This window comes from Phocoena phocoena, chromosome 20 (assembly GCF_963924675.1).
Source record: "Phocoena phocoena chromosome 20, mPhoPho1.1, whole genome shotgun sequence".
NCBI lineage: Eukaryota > Metazoa > Chordata > Mammalia > Artiodactyla > Phocoenidae > Phocoena > Phocoena phocoena.
Window position 1 is genome coordinate 40,947,560 of NC_089238.1, and position 26,036 is coordinate 40,973,595.

The 26,036-nt window shown below is 51.9% G+C and overlaps 3 protein-coding genes across 3 annotated transcripts in view; all 3 read left to right on the forward strand.

The window, feature by feature from the left end:
- The first annotated feature begins 2,115 nt into the window (after nucleotides 1-2,115).
- Nucleotides 2,116-9,089, forward strand: EDC4 (enhancer of mRNA decapping 4). Its single transcript, XM_065898442.1, has 24 exons — nucleotides 2,116-2,277; nucleotides 2,367-2,471; nucleotides 2,805-2,914; nucleotides 2,997-3,080; nucleotides 3,173-3,268; nucleotides 3,362-3,464; nucleotides 3,585-3,765; nucleotides 3,860-3,932; nucleotides 4,028-4,119; nucleotides 4,195-4,400; nucleotides 4,472-4,575; nucleotides 4,668-4,821; nucleotides 5,160-5,593; nucleotides 5,678-5,782; nucleotides 5,867-6,019; nucleotides 6,105-6,141; nucleotides 6,275-6,452; nucleotides 6,555-6,710; nucleotides 6,816-6,931; nucleotides 7,017-7,182; nucleotides 7,269-7,455; nucleotides 7,548-7,767; nucleotides 8,160-8,323; nucleotides 8,557-9,089. Exons 2-24 carry the CDS (start codon nucleotides 2,388-2,390, stop codon nucleotides 8,747-8,749), a joined length of 3,396 nt encoding a protein of 1,131 aa, XP_065754514.1. The 5' UTR covers nucleotides 2,116-2,277; nucleotides 2,367-2,387; the 3' UTR covers nucleotides 8,750-9,089.
- A 395-nt stretch (nucleotides 9,090-9,484) lies between these two features.
- On the forward strand, nucleotides 9,485-10,835 carry NRN1L (neuritin 1 like). Its single transcript, XM_065898382.1, has 3 exons — nucleotides 9,485-9,560; nucleotides 10,328-10,439; nucleotides 10,550-10,835. The coding sequence occupies exons 1-3, from the start codon at nucleotides 9,485-9,487 to the stop codon at nucleotides 10,833-10,835; spliced, it is 474 nt and encodes a 157-aa protein (XP_065754454.1).
- A 4,473-nt stretch (nucleotides 10,836-15,308) lies between these two features.
- Nucleotides 15,309-26,036, forward strand: part of PSKH1 (protein serine kinase H1) — a 34,580-nt gene continuing 23,852 nt past the window's right edge. The window contains exon 1 of the mRNA XM_065898800.1: nucleotides 15,309-15,429. The gene's annotated coding sequence lies outside the window, so the exon portion shown is untranslated. The remainder of the gene's footprint in view (nucleotides 15,430-26,036) is intronic.

Genomic DNA, 26,036 nt, shown 5'->3' on the forward strand with positions numbered 1-26,036 from the left:
TAGCAGATCATGTCACTTTCCTATTTAAAACTTTTGTGGCTCTCATTACCACAGGGAAAATCTAAGCACCCTAGCCTCATACCTGAGACCTCTGCAGCCTTGTTTTCCCTCCATCCTTCCCAGGTTTGTGTGTTCTAGCCACGCTGGCTCTGATGGCACCTCCTCTGTAAAGTCTGTCCTGACCCTTCCCATGCCCTCCTTCAAGTACACAGAGTCCCTCTGTACTGACCCAGGGCTGAGTATTAATTGGACTCAGAGCATTCTTATACCCTTCCCCCAGGTAGAAGAGCTTCATGCTCATCCTTGGTCCTAGCATGCATTAGGTTCACCATCAGTGTTTATGGAATAAAGGTTGAACAAAGGGCCCTCCTCCCCACTGACAAGCCTTGTTGAGTGTTCCTAGAGCACCTCATGGTTCTTGAGTGAAGCTCTGCAGGAGGAGAGGCCAGTGGGCAGGTGGAATAACTTCATCAGAGTGGCCCTTTCTGTCTCTAGGTCCCAGTGCAGAGAGCCAGCGACCATCTAATGCCTACAATGGAGATCTCAATGGGCTCTTGGTCCCAGACCCCCTCTGCTCAGGTGATGGTACTTCAACAAACAAGCCTGGTCTCCGAGCCATGCCTCCTATTAACCTGCAGGAAAAGCAGGTCATGTGAGTGTCTGGGAGTGGTGGTGATGGGGTCTTTGAGGCATTTGTGAACTAAAGGCATAAGGGGAGGGGAGAGGGTCCAGCAGCCTCTGATGCTTCCCCACTAGATGACCTGGGGTGGAACACTTAACCACACTGAGTTTGCACTAGGATGAGGGGCAACGACAAGCTCAAGGGCTTGGCCTGGATCTGAAGTTTGGGCACCTGGTTTAGCATGGAAGTAGGGCCATTCCCAAGGAGGGAGGTGAGCAAGGGAAGCTGTAGGTTTGGGGACCAGTGAACCAGGCAGAGTTGGGCATCTGGGACTTTACACTTTCACTAGAGTGTCTGTATCTTCTCCCCACAACCCTGCCCATCGAGACTTTGGGTGAACAAGAGTCACGCTATGCACCCCTCCCCCCAGCTGCCTCTTAGGAGACGACAGTTCCACCTGCATCGGGATTTTGGCCAAGGAGGTGGAGATTGTGGCCAGCAGTGACTCTAGCATCTCGAGCAAGGCACGGGGGAGCAACAAGGTGGGCACCAGGATGTCATGGCATGTATAATGGATGGGGCACACTTAGGCTGTCCCTCCCCCATTCCATGCTGCCAGTACCTATGGGGACTATCCTGACAGACAGGTAGTGTATCCCAGTCTCAGGAAGTCAGGGTTGGCTGCCAAGTCTCTGTGGGAATCTGGCCCCAAGAATTGTGAATGGGTGGCTGGGCCTGCGCATATGGCCTCTACTGTCCCCAGGCATGCTGGGGGCTACCTCAGCTCCAGGAAAGCTGCCCCAGCCCTCGACTTCTATGACCTTCCTCACTCTTGATTCTCAGGTGAAAATCCAGCCCGTCGCCAAGTATGACTGGGAGCAGAAATACTACTATGGCAACCTGATTGCTGTGTCCAACTCTTTCTTGGCCTATGCTATTCGGGGTGAGTAGGCACAGTACGGAGGAGGGAGGTGTTCTGCTAGTAGCCCCAGAGATGCAGCTCCACTGTCCAGTCACTCAGCCCACTCAGACCGTAGAGGTATAATGGAAGGCTTGTCTGTGCTGGCTGCAGCTCTGCCAGGCCTTCTGGAGCCGAGTGAGAAAACAGAGATTGAGACTGGTAGTAGCAGAGAGGCAGGCAAGGGCAGGGCTTCTCTGCTGCTGCCTGGGCCTAGATACTTATTCATGGCCTACCGCTCTCCTGATTCTAGCTGCCAACAACGGCTCAGCGATGGTACGGGTGATCAGTGTCAGCACTTCAGAGAGGACCCTGCTCAAAGGCTTCACAGGCAGTGTGGCTGATCTGGCCTTTGCACACCTCAATTCCCCACAGCTGGCCTGCCTGGATGAGGCAGGCAACCTGTTTGTGTGGCGCTTGGCCCTGGTTAATGGCAAAATTCAGTATCCTTTCCCAGGGTGGGATGGGGGACTGAAGAAAAGTGGGTGGAGCTGGGTCTGCCAGACATACCTCATTATCCACCTGCCTAGCCCTTAACACCCTGCTCAGAGAAGAGATCTTGGTCCATATCCGACAGCCAGAGGGCACTCCACTGAATCACTTCCGCAGGATCATCTGGTGCCCCTTCATCCCCGAAGAGAGTGAGGACTGCTGTGAGGAGGGCAGCCCAACGGTGGCCCTGTTGCATGAGGACCGGGTGAGGGGGCCGGGCCTGGGGGGAAAGGAGGGGACCAAGTAGCAATGGTGTGGTCATGGGCTGAACGCTCACCTCCCTGTACCCGCTAGGCTGAGGTGTGGGACCTGGACATGCTCCGCTCCAACCACAGCACCTGGCCCGTGGATGTCAGCCAGATCAAGCAGGGCTTCATCGTGGTAAAAGGCCACAGCACAGTAAGCCTGCAACTGACTGCCTTTGCTGCCCTCCTCTCCCCACCCCTTTATGTCCCTCATCTATTCCTGTTCCCACAGCTGCCCACATAGCTTTCTAGCACTCTGCCATGGGAACTCGGAGCACAGAGGGACCCGTCTCCTGTGGCGCTCACACCTAACCGTGCACCCTATGGAGCTGGTTTTCTCTACAGCACCCCACCCCCATTCATTGTCTTTCATACAAACACGCAGATCCGCTTTGGGTCAGCCTAGCTCACTGCCATCCTCACCTGAGGAGGACTTGCTCCCACCTCTAGTCAGGTGGCAAAGCAAGGCTTTTTGGGTTCTTCCCAGTGCCTAAGTGAAGGGGCCCTCTCACCTGATGGGACTGTCCTGGCTACCGCAAGTCATGATGGCTTCGTCAAGTTCTGGCAGATTTACATTGAGGGGCAGGATGAGCCAAGGTAAGGCGGAGCCTGAGGGCCTGGGCTCTCCCAGGTAGGAGATCAGATCCCCCACTCAGGCCACTCATATACCTGCCTGCAGGTGTTTGCACGAGTGGAAGCCTCACGATGGGAGGCCCCTCTCCTGCCTCCTGTTCTGTGACAACCACAAGAAACAGGATCCTGAGTGAGTGAGTGGGCAGGCAGGAGGGTGGTGGGTTGGACTTTGGGCTCCCAGCAGGGGCCCAGCCAGCCACTCAGTGCCTTGTTGCTTTGCAGGGTCCCCTTCTGGAGGTTCCTTATTACTGGTGCTGACCAGAATCGGGAGCTGAAGATGTGGTGCACGGTGTCCTGGACCTGCCTGCAGACCATTCGGTAAGCAGGGGCTGTGGGGCTGGGCAGGGGCAGGGTTGGGTTCCTTCCACCCTCTCAGTCTCATTCATCCTGCCTCGTGGCCACCCCCTCCAGCTTCTCCCCAGATATCTTCAGCTCAGTGAGTGTGCCCCCCAGCCTCAAGGTTTGCCTGGACCTCTCAGCAGAATACTTGATACTCAGCGATGTGCAACGGAAGGTGGGCTGCAGTGGGGACACTCTGGGCAGAGCTGATATCATCAGGGAGGACAAGGGTGTGTGTGGCACATCCACATCTTCCCAGCCCCTGAGCTCAGCTGTGAACTCGCTACCTGTGCAGGTCCTCTATGTGATGGAACTGCTGCAGAACCAGGAGGAGGGCCGTGCCTGCTTCAGCTCCATCTCTGAGTTCCTGCTCACCCACCCTGTGCTGAGCTTCGGTATCCAGGTTGTGAGTCGCTGCCGGCTGCGGCACACTGAGGTGCTGCCAGCCGAAGAGGAGAATGACAGCCTAGGGGCTGGTGAGCTGCTCAGGGTCAGGGATGTGTGCTGGGATGTAGGGGAGTGCTGAGGCTCAGAGGGCCAGGGGCTTAGTCGTCCACATTGTCCTTGCAGATGGGACCCACGGAGCTGGTGCCATGGAGTCTGCAGCTGGTGTGCTCATCAAGCTCTTTTGTGTGCACACTAAGTGAGTGTGCTGGGGAGGCCTGCCTGTGCCCTGTCTGTGCCCCTCCCTACCCTGCTGACTCTGACTCTCATGTTCTCCCCCTGCTCTCTCTGCAGGGCATTGCAAGATGTACAGATCCGCTTCCAGCCACAGCTGAACCCTGACGTGGTGGTCCCGCTCCCTACACACCCTGCCCATGAGGACTTTGGTGAGTTGGGGGTGACAGGAAAGCAGGTTCTGACTGGAGTCTGAGATCTGACTCAAGTGGCAGCTTTTCCCACAGCATTTGGAGAGTCTCGACCAGAACTGGCTTCTGAGGGCCTGGGATCGGCCACTCACGGCTCCCAGTCTGACCTCCGACGCATCGTGGAGCTGCCTGCACCTGCCGACTTCCTCAGTCTGAGCAGTGAGACCAAGCCCAAGCTGATGACACCTGACGCCTTCATGACACCTAGCACCTCCCTGCAGCAGGTATGCTGCGGGAGGAGTGTGGGGCACAGGGAGGGAGGCCCTGGGAGTGCCCCCCACAGCCACAGCCCTCGTTCTCCACATCTCCCCAGATCGCTGCATCTCCCAGTAGCAGCAGCAGCAGCAGCAGCAGTTCCTCTCTTACGGCGGTGTCTGCCATGAGCAGTACTTCGGCCGTGGACCCCTCCTTGCCCAGGTGAAATGAGGGTCACAGTTAGGGCGTGTCAGGGGCTGGTGCCAGGTGATGCCAGGCTCTGGCTGCTTACACTTCATCCTTCCTGCCAGCAGGCCACCTGAGGAGCTGACCTTGAGCCCCAAGCTACAGCTGGATGGCGGTCTGACAATGAGCAGCAGCAGCAGCCTGCAGGCAAGCCCACGTAGCCTCCTGCCTGGCCTGCTCCCAAGTCCGGCCGACAAATTGCCTCCCAAAGGGCCTGGGCAGGTGCGTATGTGGGTGTGTGTGAAGTGCAGTATAGCAGGTATATGGGAGTGGGAAGGCTGGCGGCAGTCTCCTCCCACAGCACCCTGTCTTCTGGTCCTGCTCTTCCTCAGGTGGTCCATGTTTCCCCTGAGGGTATCTCAGCCCCCGGTGTCCCTGGAGGGCAGATCCTCAGCCTTTCCATCCCCACCTCCTCTCCTCCTGGGCTGCGGCCATTTTTGACCTTCCTCCCCCTTCCCCGTTGTCCCATCTCTCATCACTACACACACCAGTGCTTCGTCTCTGTACTCCTTTTACTCCTACTTCCCACTACCTAAGATCCCACCTTTGGCCTACCTCAGGTGCCTACTGCTGCCTCTACACTATCCCTGGAGCTGCAGGAAGTGGAGCCCCTGGGGCTACCCCAGGCGTCCCCCAGCCGCACCCGCTCCCCCGATGTTATCTCCTCGGCTTCCACTGCTCTGTCCCAGGATATCCCTGAGATCGCATCTGAGGCGCTGTCCCGTGGCTTTGGCTCCTCCGCTCCGGAGGGCCTGGAGCCAGACAGTATGGCCTCAGCTGCTTCAGCACTACACTTGCTGTCTCCACGGCCCCGGCCGGGACCCGAGCTTGGCCCCCAGCTTAGCCTGGATGGAGGCCCTGGGGATGGGGATCGGCATAGTACCCCTTCCCTCCTGGAGGCAGCCTTGACCCAGGAGGCCACGGCCCCTGACAGTCAGGTCTGGCCTACGGCACCAGACATTACTCGTGAGACCTGCAGCAGCCTGGCAGAGAGGTGAGGAGCTTAGGAGTGGGAAATGTGCTGATGGTAAGGGCTTCAGATAGAATCATCCACTGCTGAGTTGGCCTGTCCCCCCAGCCCCCGGAATGGCCTCCAGGAAAAGCACAAGAGCCTGGCCTTTCACCGACCACCTTATCACCTGCTACAGCAACACGACAGTCAGGACGCCAGTGCCGAGCAAAGGTAGGCACCACCCCGCACCGTTCCTCTCACAGGGAGGGCCAACAAGTAGGTAGGTGCCTATTTCTCTCCCTGCCCTTCCCACAGCGACCATGATGATGAGGTGGCCAGCCTGGCCTCTGCTGCAGGGGGTTTTGGCACCAAAGTTCCCACTCCACGTCTTCCTGCCAAGGACTGGAAGACCAAAGGATCCCCTCGGGCCTCACCCAAGCTCAAGCGAAAGGGCAAAAAGGATGACGGGTAGGACGGGTCCTGGGGCCAGGGAGAGGGGTGGTCTTCAGGCTGCCTGCTTGACATGGCCTGAGGTGCTTCTCCTCTATGGCAGGGATTCGTCCGTGGGATCCCGGCTCACAGAGCACCAGGTGAGCGAGCAAACACCCTTTCTGCTTCTGGGACTCCTGCCTGTGGGGGTGGGGTAGGGTCCAAGCCTTCCCCTGGTCTGGTGTGTGGGGATGGGCGGGGCGGGCTTCATGTGACTGTTGGTGTTCCTGGCAGGTGGCAGAGGCCCCTGAGGACTGGCCAGCACTAATTTGGCAACAGCAGAGAGAGCTGGCACAGCTTCGGCACAGCCAAGAAGAGCTGCTACAGCGTCTGTGCACCCAACTTGAAGGCCTGCAGAGCACCGTCACGGGCCACGTAGAACGTGCCCTAGAGTCACGGCACGAGCAGGAGCGTATCCTTGTGGGCAGTGGCACAGCATGGGGCGGCAGCAACATTCTTGGCCCAGGAAGGGATATGGGACCTGCTGCAGCCCTGTTCCTTAGCTACAATGCAGAGCGGCGACTGGAGCGGGCACTGGCCGAGGGACAGCAGCGTGGTGGGCAGCTGCAGGAGCAGCTGACACAACAGCTGTCCCAAGCGCTATCTTCAGCTGTGGCTGGGCGGCTGGAGCGCAGCATACGGGATGAGATCAAGAAGACGGTTCCTCCGTGTGAGTTTTGCATGGAGACTTCTGGGTGGGCCAGATGGGAGTGGGGCCCCCTACCTGTCAAGCTTCTTCTCATGGCTCTACCTTTCCCTCCTCACCCTGTCCCAGGTGTGTCTAGGAGTCTGGAGCCCGTGGCAGGCCAACTGAGCAACTCAGTGGCCACCAAACTCACAGCCGTGGAGGGTAGCATGAAAGAGAATATCTCCAAGCTGCTGAAGTCCAAGGTGCTATGGGGCCCAAGGTGAGGGAGGTTGGTGGTTGGTGGGCTTGGGCTCAGCTTTCAACTCAGGCCCCTTCTTCCACCCCCAGAACTTAACAGATGCCATTGCCCGAGCAGCCGCAGACACGTTACAGGGGCCAATGCAGGCCGCCTACCGTGAAGCCTTCCAGAGCGTGGTACTGCCCGCCTTTGAGAAGAGCTGCCAGGCCATGTTCCAGCAGATTAATGATAGCTTCCGACTGGGCACGCAGGAATGTGAGTAGGGTCATATGCCCCAAGAAGGGAAGGGCTATCGTCTTCTCCCTACCATCCCTCTCATGGCCCCCATGGTCACTTCTCAGACTTGCAGCAGCTGGAGAGCCACATGAAGAGCCGAAAGGCACGAGAACAGGAGGCGCGGGAGCCCGTGCTGGCCCAGCTGCGGGGCCTGGTCAGCACACTGCAGGGAGCCACGGAGCAGATGGCGGCTACCGTGTCCAGCAGCGTTCGGGCTGAGGTGCAGCACCAGCTGCACGTGGCTGTGGGCAGGTGTGTGGGCAGGGCACTGAGCAAGGTGGTGGGTTTGGAAAGGGCCAGACCCAACTGCCTGTCAGCCTCATCTCCCTCACTTGCCTTTGCAGCCTGCAAGAGGCAATTTTAGCACAGGTGCAGCGCATTGTTAAGGGTGAGGTGAGTGTGGCACTCAAGGAGCAGCAGGCTGCCGTCACCTCTAGCATCATGCAGGCCATGCGCTCAGCCGCTGGCACACCTGTCCCTGCCACCCACCTCGACTGCCAAGCCCAGCAAGCCCATATCCTGCAGCTGCTGCAGCAGGGCCACCTCAATCAGGCCTTCCAGCAGGTAAGCCGGGCACTAAGCCCAGGTAGAGTCAGGAGTCTCCTGACAAGGCTCACACATCATACATTCCACTCTACCCATCATGCTTTGGGTGGTCTGGCCTCAGCAGACTCTTTTTGGTTCTCGTTGGCCTCCAGGGCATTTCCCTTGCTTTTCCCTCTGTCTGGACCCTGGATCCCTTTCTTCCTACCTCAGTCTACCTTGTTTCAGAACTACCCTTCTCAGGAAAACTTTCCTGATTCCCTAGAGTAACAACACAGCCCTACAGTGCTCTCTCTGGGCCCCAAAGCATCCCCCTCAGGATGCCCTACTCTGGTCATCCTCTCCCAGGCCACATAGCCAGACAAGCAGGCATTCTATCCTGACATTAGCTATAAACTCTGTTCTCTACTCAGGCCCTGACAGCTGCCGACCTGAACCTGGTGCTGTACGTGTGTGAAACTGTAGACCCAGGCCAGGTTTTTGGGCAGCCACCTTGCCCCCTCTCCCAGCCTGTACTCCTTTCACTCATCCAGCAACTGGCCTCTGACCTTGGCACTCGAACTGACCTCAAGCTCAGGTGAGTGGGCATAGTCAGGGACTAGGGCTGTGGTGAAGGGCGGGGAGCAGTTCAAAGCAGCGACTCCCACTCCTGCCTGACTCCCCTCCTTAATTTTCTCCACCAATCCCCTCTGTCCCCACCCGTCTCAGGCTTTGAGGCCTCCATTATCAGCCTCTGGGCCTCATTGCCACCAGGGGGCACTCCTCTCTGCTGGAGGTCACCTGTAGCCTGTCCTTTTCCTAAACCCCCAGCTACCTGGAAGAGGCTGTGATGCACCTGGACCACAGTGACCCCATCACTCGGGACCACATGGGCTCCGTCATGGCCCAGGTGCGCCAGAAGCTCTTCCAGTTCCTGCAGGCGGAGCCACACAACTCACTTGGCAAAGCGGCCCGGCGTCTCAGCCTCATGCTGCACGGCCTTATGACCCCCAGCCTCCCTTAGCTCAGCCTGCCTTGCCCAGGATGGGGTGGCACTGAAGGTCAGCAGACAGGCCTAGGCCAAAGCAGGGTCATGTCTGCCCTTTACCTGCTCAGGCTCCCACCTCTGGCGTGTTTGATGGGGATAGCACTGGCTATGGTCTATAGGTTGTGGTAGCCAGCAGGTTTAGGCTGGGCCCAGGGTGGGTATTGTGCCTTCTTGGGTTCTGCCATGCCTGGAGCATGACCCCTGAGATTATGACACCACTTTAGTTGAATTTTCCATGTTCCTTTTTACCACCAGTTTGGTTCTTTTTGTTTTTGAAAAACATTGAGAAATTCAATTAAATGCTTTTGGAATAAAATGGAGTATGTGTATGCTTTTCGTATGTCTTTGGCATGACTTTGATAACTGCCCTTTGTTACCTGCCCCCTCTCCTGGAGCTCTGTCCAGGCCAACCCACCCCAGGGCCCTGGACACCCACCCTCATCTGCCCAACTGCCTTCCCAGATCTCCGCTCTCCATCTCTGAGGCAAGGCAAGGGCCCTGGGATCAGCTCAGCACCACCCCAAGCTCCTGGGTTCTCCTCTCTGGAGTCCCTCCCTTCTTTGCCTATCTGAACTGGGGGGGTGGGGCTGCTGGCTGGTTTGAGCTCCACCCTCACCCCCCATCCAATCACAATTCCTCCTTCTGGGGGCTGGGCCGAAGGGCTGCACTCCAAGCTGCCAGCTCTGGCACTAGGCTCCCAGTCCAGGGAAGATGTGCTGCCGCTTCTGTCACCGCTGGCAACCGCTCTGTGCACTGGGGCTGTTGCTGCTGCTGCTGCCGCCCCTTGGTGAGTGCTGGCGTGCTGGACCCAGCCCAGTCCACACACCCCCTCCCCAGGCTGGGTGTAGGTTGTGTGGGAGCTGAGGCACAGCCCTCCTGAGCGCTGAGAGTCAGAGTGGAGAGGAGGTGAGAGGGCTCCAGGGAGGGGTTGTGTGCCAGTGGCTTCAGGATGTAAAGTGAGGGTGGGAACTGAACCCTAGTTTCGGAGGGAAGAACCCCCAAATTCCACAGTCTCCATCCTGATAAGGGGAGACTTGACCTCTTGTGGGACTCCCAGACCAACCGTGGGATCTCTGAGGTCCTCTCTTAGGGTCGAACCTGGATCCCAACCCCCCTACCCGTCAGAAAACACCTGTCTCTGGGGAGGGGATGGAAAGGCCAAACAAAGATTGTCTAGGCTGCAGAGAAACTGGAAGTTGCCAGGGGACCTGCCTCCTTTCACCATGTCCATACTCTCATTTGGACCATTCTCACCTGACCTGGGACCCAGAAGCTCGGAAGAAGAGCCAACTCCTGGGACGAGGCTTCTCCTTCCCCCATCCCCCCCTATCCTGTCCAGGTCTGCCTAGAAGGGGGCAGAGGCAGGTGGTCCCCAGATGTGCCCCCTTAGTTCCCTGGGGCACCCCTTTCACGCTGAGTCACATCCCCAGAACGCTCCCTGGTAAACAAGCCCCTGGGGTTTGGCGGCGAGGGGCAGGGATGGTGAGGGCACGCCACCTCATCCTATCAACTATTCTCCACCCCCACCCCCAGTCCTTGTATCTCCCCTGGCAGCAACCACAGCGGTCCCAGGCCGCTGTGACACCATATACCAGGGCTTTGCCGAGTGTCTCATCCGCTTGGGGGACGGCATGGGCCGCGGAGGTGAGCTGGAGAGCGTCTGCAGGTACGGGCAGGCATGAGGGCAGCAGCCCAACCCCACACCCTTGGGGTCTGAACCTCTTCCCTCCCATTCCAAAGCCCCACCTGATTACCCTGACCCCACACCCTTGACAGGTCTTGGAATGATTTCCACACCTGTGCCTCGCGAGTCCTGTTGGACTGCCCTGAGGAGGCCGCCGCCGTGTGGGAGTCACTACAGCAAGAAGCTCGCCGGGCCCCACACCCAGATAATTTGCACACTCTGTGTGGCACCCCTGTACGCCTTCAGGAGCGCGGGGCGGGCCCAGAGACCAACCAGGAGACGCTGCAGGCGACAGCGCCAGCACCCACTTGGGTCCCCGAGCCCCCTCTGCTGGCGGCTGCTTTGGCACTCGCCTGCCTCCTGGGTCCTCTGGCCTAGCCGGTCTGGCCGGGTAGCAGCGTGCCCCCCCCCCCCCGCCCCCCCTGCCCCACCCCCCGTCCCGTCTCGAAAGCGCTCGGCTTTCATTAAAGGTATTTATATTTGTACCAAGCTCCTTCCTTTCTTTCCACTGTGGCCCACCTGGCTGGGGTGGAGGCCTCAAGAAGCTGATCCCCAGGACGAGATGGGCGGGCTGAAGACCAACATAGGGGACTCAGTCTTTCTCTTCACAAACACTCATTTCCCAGGGGCAGTGCAGAGCTTTCCATTGCCAGCAGGTTCCAAGACTTCTGGTGGTGACCCAAGATGTGTGGGAATGCACATATTTCTCTGTTCTCCCGGGCTGGCATTCCTAGCCCTACCTGCCCCTCCTGTCCTGGCCCCTAGGGGCCATGTGAGGTGATAGAGTGTCCGCAACCCCACCCTCAGCCAGTCTACCCCCCTCCCCAGGTTCTTTCCAGTTTCCAGGCTCCTGTCCATCTCACCTCCTCCTCCCTCTGCTGAACTACCACCTTAGCCTTCAAGACACAGTTCAGATTAAGTACCCTTTCCTCTCCTTCTCTGGGGTCCTGATTCATCTGAGGGGAGCCTGTTCCAGAAGATGGGGAGCCCCCATTGGAGTCTACATTCAAGTACCTGAGGTAACCTGGAGCTGCAGAAATTGGGGTCACGACGAGGGTTCCTCTGGCCTTACGCTCTCCACAAGCTCGTTCTTTGAGAAGAGGTGTGCAGTGTGAGGTCAGAACAATCCCAGAAGGCTTTCTGGAAGCACAGAGGAGCCCCAGTTCATCATGGTGGAGAAGAAGAGCAAGAATCAGAACGGGCAGAATCCTGAGGGAAGGAGGAGGCCTCAGAGAGGGTGAGACCCTCTATTGATCAGTCATCTACTGTCCTGCCAGGACCCTCTTCCAAGCCATCACCCCACGACTTGTGTGGGCACTGCCATGGCCTCCTCACTGGCTTCTACTCTCACTCCCTCCACTTTATTCTCCATTTTCTAAATTGGAAAACTGATCCTGATATTAAACTCCTTTTCATTGTCTATAAGGCCCTATGTAAGCCAGCTATGTTTATATATAGGACATTTTATTCAGTCTACTCCTTCAACTCCCCCTCTGTAGTAGCACAGAGGAGTGATCTACCTACTCAGTCCTTGGGTTAAGGGGGGATTTCAGAGAAGGACCATGATAGAGGGTGATAGGAGGTAAGGATACAAGACTTACAAATGGTGGAGGAGAACTGGGGCTGAGTTGGAGAGGACTTTACAAGAGAGGCCCAGGCAATCAGCTGGGAGGGGAGGAGGGGTGGGAGTCCAGAACTTGGCAGGCCAGGTTTGCACTAAAGCCCATGCTGGGAGGTTGTTGGCCCTAGGACAGAATCAGGCCTGATAGGACCCTTGACTAGGCTCCAGGGTGACAGGTGCCTCCAGAGACCTCCACCCTACTTTATCATGTAGGAGCCCTACTTCAGCAACGCTTCCCAAACACCCTCCCATTCCAGTTAGCTAAGATGCCTCAGTTAACTCACTCTCTGCCCTGTCTTTTCTCCTGTACTTCATTCACCTGTATTTTTATCCCCACTTCTCTCTCTCTCAGCCATTCCTTACCCATCTCACATCACCTGAAGGAGAAGGTTCAGGAAAAAAACCCTCCCAGATCCACCCCCTTTGACCACCAGTATCTTCCAGAAGGAAAGGCCAGCCTTTTATTCTTTGTACATCTATTCTCTGTGCTCAGAATAACCTTCCTCATTTCCTCCTGGTGAACTCCTACTTCTTGTTCAGTATCACCTACCGCCTCCCTAACCCTGACTCCAAGCTGAATCAGAAGCCTCCTTCAGGTCCACACAGCTCCTGGGCTTTCTTCTGTCTCTCTACGGATAACACTGGTTCACTGGCTTCTTACTGTCTGGGTCTAGGTCAGAATTCCCCACTCTGGATTCCCCAAGTGTCCTCTTTGTGTCTCTAGCACCCAGCCTAAGGCTGGGTATAAAGAGTGTACTTGTGGGAGTGCGTGGAATGAAAAACAGAATTGCTAAATCCTGCACAGGAAGTGTTACAGTCAGCAAAAGCTTGGACTGAGAATGACTTCAGTATGGAGGATGTGTCTTCTTGGGGCAGCCCTCTTAACCTGAGCATACTATTTGGAGGGATGGTGCTGGGCCTCCAAACCCCAAAAGTCTTTCTAGAGCCACTCTTACTCTTGGTGGGTGGCCAGGAGCAGGCCGCTTCCAGGAGCAGGGGCTCGATTGTGTTGGCCAGCCATCAAAGGGATTACCATCCTCCTGCTGTGACCTACTTTCCCCTGGTTTTTGCCCCCTAAGTCCCTGCTCTTCCCTGGAATTGAGTGACCTGGAGTGTGTGCAGGGGGGTGGGGTTGGGGACAGAATCTGCTCTCTGGCCAGGGGCTTAAGAGCTTTGTGTGTTTTATCCCAGAGCTGCAGGAAAGGGGTGGGCTGAGAGCCAAGTGGGCTGGGCCCTAGACACAGCTGCCCAGGCCAGAGCATCATGATAATGGTGCTTCTCATGTTTGCAGCTCTGCAGACATGGAACAGCTTATTGTTCAGGGGAGAATCTGGGGGTTGGATATCCTGAGCCCAGTCCCCTCTGCATCAATATACCTCTTCATCTCAGGGCCCCCGTGTTCTTCACCAGAGCCCAGGCCAGCACCTTCCATAGCAAGGGCTCAATAAATATTTATTGAATTAATTTGCTGAATGTCTGTAAAATAGAGGTGATGTGTGGATTTCTAAGCCCCACCAACCCTGGAATTCTGTATTATTTTCAACCCTCACAATAACTGTGAGGTCAAAACTATGATCCCCATTATACAGATAAGAAACATGAAGCTTAAGGAGGGGAAGATGTCTTGCTTAAGTTCAGTTTACACTGTCAGAGTTGGGATATGATCCCAAGTTTGCTTGGCCCCTAAGTTCATTCCCTTAAGCATCACACTAGACATATGGAAATAATTTTTTAAGTTTTCTTTTTTCTTTTTATTTATTTTATTTTTGGCTGAGTGGCCTGTGGGATTTTAGTTCCCTGACCAGGGATTGAACCCACACCCCCTTGCAGTGGAAGCATGAAGTCTTAACCACTGGACCACCAGAGAAGTCCCTAAAGTTTTCTTTTTTAATAAAATCTTTTATGAAGCCCTACTACATAAAACAGACTGTGATATTTTATTGGTGTTAATATATGTTTAGGTTTAAAGTATAACATTAGCTTATACAGTTAAAGACAATTCCATGTATGAAGTAAGGGCTCAATAAAGATTTTAAGAAATAAACAGACTGCAATGAGGAAGATGTATGGAGATTACAATCCCATCATCACTCAAAAGTAGTTGTGGCGGGGGGGGGGGGGGGGGGGGGGCGGCGGGCGGGGTTAAGGTGATGGACTAGAAATCCATTGGGGTTTCCCTGCGCAGGTTCAAATCCTGCCAAACTATGCCATCTCTCCCTTATGGTGATCCTATTGAGTCACAGCCAGTTGGGGAAGAATGCTGTTGCCTTAAAGAAAGAAACTGGGTTGTTCTCCAGCCCTGCTCTTTATGGTTGCTCAGTGAAAGACTCCACCAAGCACGTGGATTGCGCCCCAATAGTAAATATAAGGTAAGTAATAAAAATATTATTAAAGAAGGAAAAAAAATCCCCTTATTACTTGAGACATTTATTTCCCCCCCATCTCCACCCCGAATCTGGGTTGATTGTAAAGTTAAGTGAGATAATTCTGACACTATAGAGGAATTGTTAATGGTAACAATTTTTCTTTAATCTACTTGTTTTGCAGCCTCAGGATATACTAAATTTAGTAACAATAAAAACAACAATAATTAAACTGTTACTCTTAAGTTGGCCCCAAACTAATCTCATCTATTCTCGTTAACCATTTGCAACTCCGCTGTGATGGAGGTCAAATTCAACATATCTGAGTGCCTGAATTATTTTAATTTCAGTTAAAAAAATAGATTTGTTAATTAAATTTATACCGATCCTTTCCGGAGTTCCAGAGGCACTTCCAGAAACCTCCTGAAATGCACTACGTCCCCAACCACGCACTATATTATTATTTTATTTTTGGCCGCGCCCCGCGGCATGCGGGATCTTAGTTTCACCACCAGGGATCGAACCCGTAGCCCCTGAATTGGGAGTGCGGAGTCTTAACCTCTGGATCTCCATGGAAATCCACCCAACCTCGCACTATAAAGCGCCCTGCCCCCAACCTGAATCTTGAAACTTTCTCCTTACTTCCCACGGTGCCTGCCCCAAACCTAGTGTCGAGACACTTGGAGCGACACAGAGACTCACCTCCTACTCCCAGAGAGAGCCCGACCCCGCCCTGAAGGCGTTGACTGGCAAGCCACGCTCGGAGAGCCGCCAACCGCGTAGCCCGGCCCTCTCGAGTCCGCCCCTGTCCCGCCCCGTGGGCGGCCCGGATTTGTTTTGGCGTCAAGAGCGCGCTGTGATGACGCCACGACGCTGACGCCTGAGGATGGCGGCGGCGGCGGCGGTGTCGGTGGTCGGGGCTGTGTCCGCGGCCCGGAGAGGGGCAGCACAGTCGCCCGGACGCCGAAGAGCCCGCCGCCCGCGCGAGGTGAGGCGGCCCGGCCAGGACTGACGGCCCCATGGGCGGGAGGGGCTGACGAGCTGCAGTCACGGTCGCTTCCTGGAGCACTGGGCCCGTCCCTGCCCAGCCCGGAGCCCTCGGCCTGTGCCCGCTGCGCCGGGGCCTAGGGGGAGTGGGTAGCAGGCCAGGCGATGGCTGCTTGGGGTCCCTGGTGTCCGAGGCTTGACTGGCCTTGAAACATGCTGCTGCGCTGGGTAGCCCGTCCCTGAGGCCCCAAGGGCCAGGTGGACGTGGTCAGCTGTCCTGCCAGCTGTTCAACCAGTCGACATCGGTCAGGGTGAACCAACCTGGTTGTCCTCACTACCTTCTCGTGTCTGGCACCTACTCCACACCTCCTCTTTTGCTACTGAACGACAGGGTCGGGGGCAGCTAGTCTCTTCCTTGTTCAGGCTGGGGAAAATCACACCTGAGTCCAGCTGGGTCGCCTGCTTTGTAAGCCAGTTATCCCTCTGCTTTTATAAGGGGAAGCCCAGCTCCCCCACGCTCACTCCCTCTTCTGAAACTGTGAAGTGATAATTCCCACTTGAAAATCTGAGTAAGTCCTTCATTGCCTAAAACTGGCTCCTTGGTGCCTGCAGGGTAAAGGCCAAACTTCATAGCAGGGCATTCAGGGCTCTTCATAATCTGGCATAACCCCGAAGTTAACACCTGGGCACTTCTGTCTCCTGCTTACATAGTTTGTTGTTGGAGGTATGTACATCTGCCGTTAGCTCTGTGTTTTAACACCCTTTTGCTTTAGATACGCAATTTTCTCACTTTGTACTACTCTTCTTTCCCCCACCCGCACCTCCACCCACCAGTTTAGAAAATTTACATCTGTCCTTTAAAATCCACCTTAGATTTAATTTCCTTGGAAAAGCCTCCCTTCATATGTAACCATTGACTCCTCTGTACTTCAATTCATGTGACTACTGTTGGAGTTTATTGTGTTGTGTCACCTGATGGTTGGCCTGGGGATTGTGTCTTCTGTCTGCATATCAGTGTCTGGCTCTGTGCTTGGCATAAAGTAGGAGCTGAGTCAACTGTGATAGGTTACTGATTTAAGAATGGATACAGATTCAGCTATACTACTGAGCACATATCAGGGGCCAGGACCTGAGATGAGCACAGCAAATGCTAGTGTCCTGTTTGCACATTCACACGTATGCATGTGGTAGGTGGTGCAGCTTTGTCAACCTGATGATCTAAAATCTCTTAGTGTGGTTTTTCAAAATACAAATTCAAGAGTCTCATTTTCTGAGATTTTGATGCAGAATATCTGGAATCTGGTAAGAATCTGTATTTTTTTTTTTTTTTTTGCGGTACGCAGGCCTCTCCCTGCTGTGGCCTCTCCCGTTGCGGAGCACAGGCTCCAGACGCGCAGGCTCAGCGGCCATGGCTCACAGGCCCAGCCGCTCCGCGGCATGTGGGATCTTCCCGGAACGGGGCACGAACCCGTGTCCCCTGCATCGGCAGGCGGACTCTCAACCACTGCACCACCAGGGAAGCCCGGAATCTGTATTTTTTAAAAACTCTCCAGGTGACTTTACTATGCTCCTTAGTCGAAAATCTTTGTCATTACTCCAGGAAACTGTTGTGTCTTTGTCCAGTGGGAAGGGTCAGCTGTGCCTTGTAGCACACAACTGCTGTTGCAGTCTCATTTCCCATATCTTGGGGAGGCAGGATGATTTGGTGGTTAGAAGTATGGGGTTTAGAATAAGAAAGACTTTGATTCAGTTCTTGACTTTTATGAGATCTTGAAGTACTTTGAGTCCTAATTTGCTCATCCCGTAATAGGAATAATCATGCCTACTTTATGTGGTTGCAGAGAGGAGTGAGAATGCATATAAGACGCTTAGCACAGTTGAAACTTAGGAAATGGAAGCCACTGTTATTACTAATGGCTGTTCTTCCCAGAGTTTATCCCATGTCAAAAGGGGATCTCATCTTAGTAAGCCTGTTTGCTCTTCAGACTGAGTCTTGTGTAGGAAGCTACCTTATGTTATGTGATTTCCTTGAGGTAATTTCTGATCATCAGAGATAGCTCTGACAAAACTGCTTCTACTCAGGGCAGTTGCAGTTGGCTACTCCCCTAGAAAAGATGTGGATTGCTGACTCACTGGAGGGCGGGTTTGCTGAATAAGTATGTTGTCCAGGTCTAATTGCAATTCTTGTTAAGTTGTATAAATGACTTAAAGAAAGTGCAGCTTTCAGGAAACCTGTTTGCCTCTTACAATGAGCTAGAGCTGAGCCTCACTTGGAATGGAATACCCCAGAAGATCCTAGTTTGCCTCTTACACTGAGCTAGAGCTGAGCCTCACTTGGAATGGAATACCCCAGAAGATCCTAGTGTCTGTGAAATCTGAACTAGATACTGGGGTTCTCAATCACTCACAAGTTCATCGTTAAGTGAGCGAGACTTTGGTTTAGCCGTCTGTTTTTACTTTGTAAGTGTGAGCATGTTATTTGGGTAACTTTTTTTTTTTTTTTTTGCGGTACGCGGGCCTCTCACTGTTGTGGCCTCTCCCGTTGCGGAGCACAGGCTCCGGACGTGCAGGCCCAGCGGCCATGGCTCATGGGCCCAGCCGCTCCGTGGCATGTGGGATCTTCCCGGACCGGGGCACGAACCCGTGTCCCCTGCATCGGCAGGCAGACTCTCAACCACTGCGCCGCCAGGGAGGCCCTATTTGGGCAACTTTGATCCTCTCCATTGCTTCCTAACTGTGTGATGTGAAGTGGCTATAGGTGTGCCAAAGTACTGACCCTTAAGCTTTGAGATAGCTGAGAACAGCTGTCTCCATTGGCCCAGGGTGCACAGAGAAAAATTTGAGAAGTACAGCCCTGGAAGAAAGGAAACAATTCCGCTTGTTGAGAGCTGGAGAGAGACTTATTTATTTGAACTTTCTTTTCTTCCAGGAATCTTACTCAGTAAGTATTAAGCCAATTTGTATTGGCTAGGTCATCACTGAGCTAATTCTTGGTACAGCCCTCTGTTGCCATGGCATCTCATGTGATGCTAAAGTAGAAAAATGTGCTGTTTTCATTTGCTAGAGGAAAATTATCACAGAGGGACCCTTTCCAGGCTGCCAGCCTTGAAGTGGCCTCACAGGGCATCATAAGAGTAATGGATCAGGGGACACTTGGTGTGGAGCCATTTGGGCTGTAAGTTCCTTGAGAACAGAGACTATAACTGCCTTCTTTTTGTCTGTCACAGCCCCTGGCAGAGTTCCTGGCCCACAGCAGGAGCTCAGTAAATATTTATGGGTTGAACTTTGGGATTTTGGAAGGAGAACCCCAGGTACATTGCCAGAGGCTGTATTTCTGATGATGGGATGGGCAGTGGGTGGGATGTGTCAGATGGAGTTGAGGGTCAGGATAAAATGAGGAGGACACGACAAACTGTTGAACTCTCCTTCTCTCAGCCCTAAAGCAGGAGTCTCTGCTCACCAGTTATTACCGTGTAGAGCAGTGGTGCATAGAGTCTTTAAGAGGTGGAGTCCTGAGTTACTATATTCCAAAAAGAAGTTATAACAATTCTTATTATGAAATAGTGTTAAAAGTTAAAACATTACGGAAGTGAATAATGAACTGTGTCTTTAGACACAAACACTAATCATTTTTAAAATAATTTGGTGTATATTTGGTATAATAATTTGGTGTATATTCCCCCAGCTTTTTTTCTTACGTATTTACTAGTCTATACATTTCTACAATATGTATTTTTTAACTTTAAAAATATAATATGTGGTGATGACTTTAAAATATAGCAATAGCACAGAAGTATGTAATATGAGAAGTAAGAGTCTCCCTTCCTTCCACCTGTTCCCCCAACATTCCCATACCCTAGAGACAGTCACTGTTAACGGCTTCTCTTCTACCTTTCCAGGATATTTTTTTCCCATGTATATGTCTATACCTTTTTAGAAATTTCTCATTAGACATATGCTTCACATACTCTTTTTTTTTTTTTTTTTTTGGCTGCAATACGCAGCATGCGGAACTACCCCGACCAGGGATTGAACCCCTGCCCCCCTGCAGTGGAAGCGCAGAGTTTAACCACTGGACCACTGGGGAAGTCCCTTCACAGACTGTTTTAAACTCCTTGGTACATCACAGATGTGGATACCAGTACAAAGCCACTCAAACTGACGGGTATCTTTCTTTCTTTGTCAATATATATGGATTTACCTCATTCATTTCAACAGCTGCAGAGCATTCCATTATGTGAATGTATCTTAGTTTATTTAATTATTTCCTTCCTGATAAATATTTGGGTTGTTTCAATTTTTTCATTATTATAAAGAATGGTCCCATGAGCTTTCTTTTGCAAATCTATCTTTGTGTACTTGTGGAAGTGGTTTTGTAGCATTATTTCTGAAAATGAAATTGCTGGGTCTTGTGTCAGTTTCCCTGTTTTAGTTTTCTAAATATTTATTTATTTATTTATCTTTGGCTGCATTGGGTCTTCGTTGCTGCACGCGGGCTTTCTCTAGTTGTGGCAAGCAGGGGCTACTCTTCGTTGTGGTGTGTGAGCTTCTCATTGCGGTGGCTTCTCTTGTTGCGGTGCACGGGCTCTAGCTGCATGGGCTTCAGTAGTTGCAGCATGCAGGCTCAGTATTTGCAGCACACAGGCTCAGTAGTTGTGGCACGCGGGCTCTAGAGCTCAGGCTCAGTAGTTGTGGTGCATGGGCTTAGTTGCTCTGCAGCATGTGGGATCTTCCCGGACCAGGGCATGAACCCATGTCCCCTGCATTGGCAGGCAGATTCTTAGCCACTGCGCCACAAGGGAAGTCCCAGTTCTCCTGTTTCAGAAAGCAGAATCGTGTGGTTCCCCCTAAGGTTGCAGAGGTCCTTGTTTAGGGTTTTGTTTTGTTTTTTTTAATTTTACTGAAGTATAGTTGATTTACAGTGTTGTGTTTAATTTCTGCTGTACAGCAAAGTGACTCAGTTACACATATATATTCTTCATATTCTTTTCCATTATGATGTATCACAGGATATTGAATATAGTTCCCTGTGCTATACAGTAGGATCTTGTTGTTTATCCATTCTATATACAGTAGTTTGCATCTGCTAATCCTAGACTCCCAATTCTTCCCTCCCCCCCGCCCCTTGGCAACCACAAATCCATTCTCTATATTTGTGAGTCTGTTTTTGTTTCGTAGATATGTTCACTTGTGTCGTATTTTAGATTCCACATATAAGTGATATCATACGGTATTTGTCTTTCTCTGACTTAACTTTGCTTAGTATGAGAATCTCTAGGTCCATCCATGTTGCTGCAAATGGCATTATTTCATTCTTTTTAATGGCTGAGTAATATTCCATTCCCCACACACACACACACACACACACACACACACACACACACACACACCATCTTTATCCATTCATCTGTTGATGGACATTTAGGTTGTTTCCATGTCTTGCCTGTTGTAAATAGTGCTGCTGTGAACATAAGGGTGCATGTATCTTTTTGAATTATAGTTTTTTCTGAGTATATGCCCAGGAGTGGGATTGCTGGATCATATGGCAACTCTATTTTTAGTTTCTTGAGGAACCTCCATACTGTTTTCCATAGTGACTGCACCAATTTACATTCCTCCCAACAGTGTAAGAGAGTTTCCCTTTTCTCCACACCCTCTCCAGCATTTATTATTTGTCATGTTTTTTTTTTTTCTTGCGGTACGCGGGCCTCTCACTGTTGTGGCCTCTCCCGTCGCTGAGCACAGGCTTCGGAAGCGCAGGCTCAGCGGCCATGGCTTACGGGCCTAGCCGCTCCGCGGCATGTGGGATCTTCCTAGACCGGGGCACGAACCCGTGTCCCCTGCATCGGCAGGCGGACTCTCAACCACTGTGCCACCAGGAAAGCCGTGTCAATTTTTTAATGATGGCCATTCTGACTGGTGTGAGGTGGTATGTCACTGTCTTGATTTACATTTTTCTGGTAATTAGCGATGATGAGCATCTTCTCAAGTGCCTATCGGCCATTTGTATGTCTTTTCAGGAGAAATATCTATTTAGGTCTTCTAACCATTTTTCTTTCTTTTTAAAAAAATTATTTATTTTATTTGCTTTATATTTATTTTTGGCTGTGTTGGGTCTTCGTTGCTGCACGCAGGCTTTCTCTAGTTGTGGTGGAGGGGGGGGCTACTCTTCGTTGTGGTGTGCCGGCTTCTCATTGCGGTGGCTTCTCTTGTTGTGGAGCATGGGCTCTAGGCATGCGGGCTTCAGTAGTTGTGGCACGTGGGCTTCAGTAGTTGTGGCTCACGGGCTCTAGAGTGCAGGCTCAGTAGTTGTGGCACATGGGCTTAGTTGCTCCGTGGCATGTGGGATCTTTGCGGACCAGGGCTCGAACCTGTGTCCCCTGCATTGGCAGGCGGATTCTTAACCACTGCACCACCAAGGAAGCCCTAACCATTTTCCGATTGGTTTGTTTGTTTTTTTGTTATTGAATTGTAGGTGCTGATTGTATAATTTGGAAATTAAGCCCATGTTGGTCCTATCATTTGCAAATATTTTCTCCCATTCCATAGGTTGTCTTTTTTATTTGTTTATGGTTTCCTTTACTGTGCAAAAGCTTATAAGTTTGATTAGGTCCCATTTGCTTATTTTTGATTTTATTTCTATTGACTTGGGAAACTGATCTAGGAAAACATTGGTACGATTTATGTCAGAGAATGTTTTGCCTGTGTTCTCTTCTAGGAGTTTTATGGTGTCTTGTCTCATATTTAAGTCTTTAAGCCATTTTGAGTTTATTTTTGTGTGTGACGTGAGGGTCAGGGGTTTTTATCTAAAGTGACAGACTTCTTTGCCTGCTATCCCTGCTTGCCTCGTGATGGTTAGAAGTGCTGTTTAGCAGTTACTTATTTCTGGGATTCCTGAGAGATTACTGCCTACTTCATTTTGATAGACAGTCTTTCAAAACATGGGAGCAGAATATAGAGATCTTTGCAGGCAAAAGGTTGTGAAGCTTTGCCGTGGAGAACGGTCTTAGGAGGTGTTATTGGAGTGGGCTGGGTGCCTGCCTGGGAGGCATCCACAGACTTCTGTGGCCGGGAAAATTGTTTCAGGATCCATCCCTGTCCTCTGCTCCTAGGCCTCTGGTCTCCCCACAGATGAGTCTGGCAGTTTATGGACAAACTTGCTTTGGAGTTCAGATAACAATCTGTAAGACCCAAATAGACCCGAGAACTCTGGCTTCCTTTGTTTTTGAGGACATTTATATAGGTGCCCAAAGAGCATGGCTTTGGTTTAACCACCAACCTGGCCTCTTCCTGCCACTTGAAAATTTCTGAGGTTCTGGGATTGTTGCCCTGCAGCAAAAAGAAGCCTGAGAACCAGCCCACCTTTCACTCAGTGTTAACAAACATTGAATGCCTGCTTGGAGCTCAGCACTTGGTTGGGAGCCAGAGAATTCTAGAAACCTGAGAAGTGGCCCCTTCCCTCAAAAGGCTGACAACTCTAGTGATCAAAAGTAATCTAGAGTATAGCAGTGAGCAGTGTGACCCAGATTGTACGTGGAATGGAGGTTTCGGAACATACCCTTCAGAAAAGATCCTCGGGCTTCCCTGGTGGTGCAGTGGTTAAGAATCCACCTGCCAATGCAGGGGACATGGATTCGAGCCCTGGTCCAGGAAAATCCCACATGCCGTGGAGCAACTAAGCCTGTGTGCCACAACTGCTGAACCTGAGCTCTAGAGCCCATGAGCCACAGCCACTGAGCCAGCGTGCTGCAACTACTGAAGCCCGTGAGCCTAGAGCCCGTGCTCCGCAACAAGAGAAGCCACCGTAATGAGAAGCCTGCGCACCGCAACGAAGAGTAGCCCCTGCTTGCCACAACTAGAGAAAGCCCGTGCACAGCAATGAAGACCCAACACAACCAAAAATAAATTAAAAAAAAAAAAAAAGATCCTCAGTGAAGGTTCGTTGATTCATCAGCTGAGTGGTATGAGGAAGGATTGAGACCTTGGCCTGGTGAGTCTGAGCTCAGCTAGGCCCCAGGCACTTCTGGAGTCTGGTTTGGTGGAAGGAGCTCTGGATGGAGAATGAGATTTTGGTTCGTTCTCGACTGTCACTATCTGAGTGGCTTTGGACAAATTTCTACCTTTTTGGCATGTCATTTCTATAAAGTGTTAGCGAGGACAGTAGTGCTGAATGCTCACACCTACTGCTGCACTCTGTCCAATATGCTTACCTTCTTTGAGGAGTGTTTTGGGTCAGGCTTGGAGTTGAAGGTGTGGAGGCCTACTCCAGAGAGTTCAATACTTTCTGTAAGATGTGTTAGGATTGGTGTCACGAGACAGAATAGTGATTGTGAGAGGTGGCATAGCATGACCTTCCTGGGAGGTCGCTTCTCGAGGCTTTCCTCATTCACCCCCACCCTCGTCACTCTGCTAGGGGCATATACATGAGAGCTGAGGACAGGAAAACTTTGCCCTCTTCACAGAAGGAATTTTGCCAGCTGCTTCCCTTGTCCCTGTTTGCCTTTTCACCTAACTGATGTGAAAAGAGAATTTAACAGATGTGATTGGAGTGTGGAGCAGCTATGATCACCTGGAGGCCATCAGCAATTCCCCGCATCAGAGCTGGCACCTTCTTTCCTGCACTCTTGATCTGTAGTTGGGAAGGTGGAGTACCAGCATCAGCCTGTCTTTGAAGAGTTTCTAATTGGAACAAATATGAGAGAAACTGTGTCCCAGAAAGGAATAAGGAAGGTCAGAGAGGGATAATCTTTGGCTGTCTCACTGCTGACTTGAGATCCTTGCTTAGACTTTGTTTAAAGTGAAAAGTCAGCCCTTTTCTTTTGTAAACCTTAGTTTTTCTCATCAGGACCAGACTAGGTATGCACATCTAAACAAAAAGAGCCTGTGGGTACACCTGGAGACAGTTACTTATTTTGCAGATCTAGGGTAGTACCTCCTCCCCAGGAAGAAGTGACATCTGAGTAGCTGTGCTGCGTCACCCATGCAATTTGTCTTCTCTCTGAATGGTGGTAGATGTTGTTCACAGTGCGGTCTTGGGGATCAGGGCCTGTGTTCTGCCTCAGGAATCCTGGCCCAAGAGCTTTTTTTTCCTGAGCTGCAGCCCTTTACTGTATTAAGTCTTGTATTTTCCCTGAAGGAAGAGATGAGTCTGCAAAATTCCAAAGTCCACAGTTCTAATCTTTGGCCTCTGTGAAAAAGAACCTTGTTTCTAAATGCCTTTGTTTATTATTTTTTTATAATTTATTAATTTATTTATTTTTGGCTGCATTGGGTCTTCGTTGCTGCGCGCAGGCTTTCTCTAGTTGGGGCGAGCGGGGGCTACTCTTGGTTGCGGTGCGCGGGCTTCTCATTGCGGTGGCTTCTCTTGTTTCGGAGCACGGGCTCTAGGTGCGTGGGCTTCAGTAGTTGTGACACGCAGGCTCAGTAGTTGTGGGTCGCGGGCTCTAGAGCACAGACTCAGTAGTTGTGGCATACGGGCTTAGTTGCTCTGCGGCATGTGGGATCTTCCTGGACCAGGGCTCGAACCCGTGTCCCCTGCATTGGCAGGTGGATTCTTAACCACTGCGCCACCAGGGAATCCCTAAATGCCTGTGTTTAAACATGATTTCCTAAGCTGCTATATGGGATCTCCTGGGCATTTGGGTGAAAACTGCAGCAAATCCTGAAGAGCCCATGTTGGTTGAGGAATCTTTTCCTCTTACGTGAGGAAAGATAAATCTCATTCTGCTGAGAGTCATACTGACATACTGATTAAAACCTAAGCCCTTAATCTTTGGTCTTTTTGTCTGATGGATTGGTAATCAAGGTCTTGTGTACATTTCAGAGGTGAGCTTTTTCCTTGGGAACATTGGTCAGTTATTGGTCAGTTATCACCACATTAGCCACATTGGTCAGTTATCACCATCTTGGATTCAGACTCTCACTCAGGGCCTCTGTGTGGGTTCTCTGTGACCCTCAAGGTGCCCCAGCAAAAACCTCCCTGGGTCTCCCTCTGCTGCCTTTCATGGGATCTTTTGCTGACTTTGAAACAGGTTGGGGGTGGGGGTTGGTGTTGCCCCTGGGCAGCCATGGAATCTCTGACCCTGGCCAGCTCTTTTCCTTCTTCTTTTTTGTTTTTAAATTAATTTTTATTGGAGTGTAGTTGATTTACAATGTTGTGTTAGTTTCTGGTGTACAGCAAAGTGAATCAGTTATACATATACATATATGCACTCTTTTTTAGATTCTGTTCCCATATCAGTCATTACAGGGTATTGAGTAGAGTTCCCTGTGCTATACAGTAGGTCCTTATTATCTATTTTATATATAAAGCAGTGTGTATATGTCAACCCCAATCTCCCATTTTATCCCCCTCTTTCCCCCTTGGTTGATCAGATCTTTTCAACCATTAGATTCTACATCCAGCCACCCCACTGCAGCACTTCCACAACTGAACTCTTCCTACTGCTTCCCAAGCCTGTCCCTCCTGCTGCACTCCTGACCTTCTGCCCAGGAGCTGGAGTGAGGGACTGGAGTGCTGTCCTCTCCTCCCTTTCACCCCTATGTCCAGCCTCCAGTCCCTGTCACTTCTCCTGCTGACCTCTCTCCATTCCGCCACCCTGTCTGTGC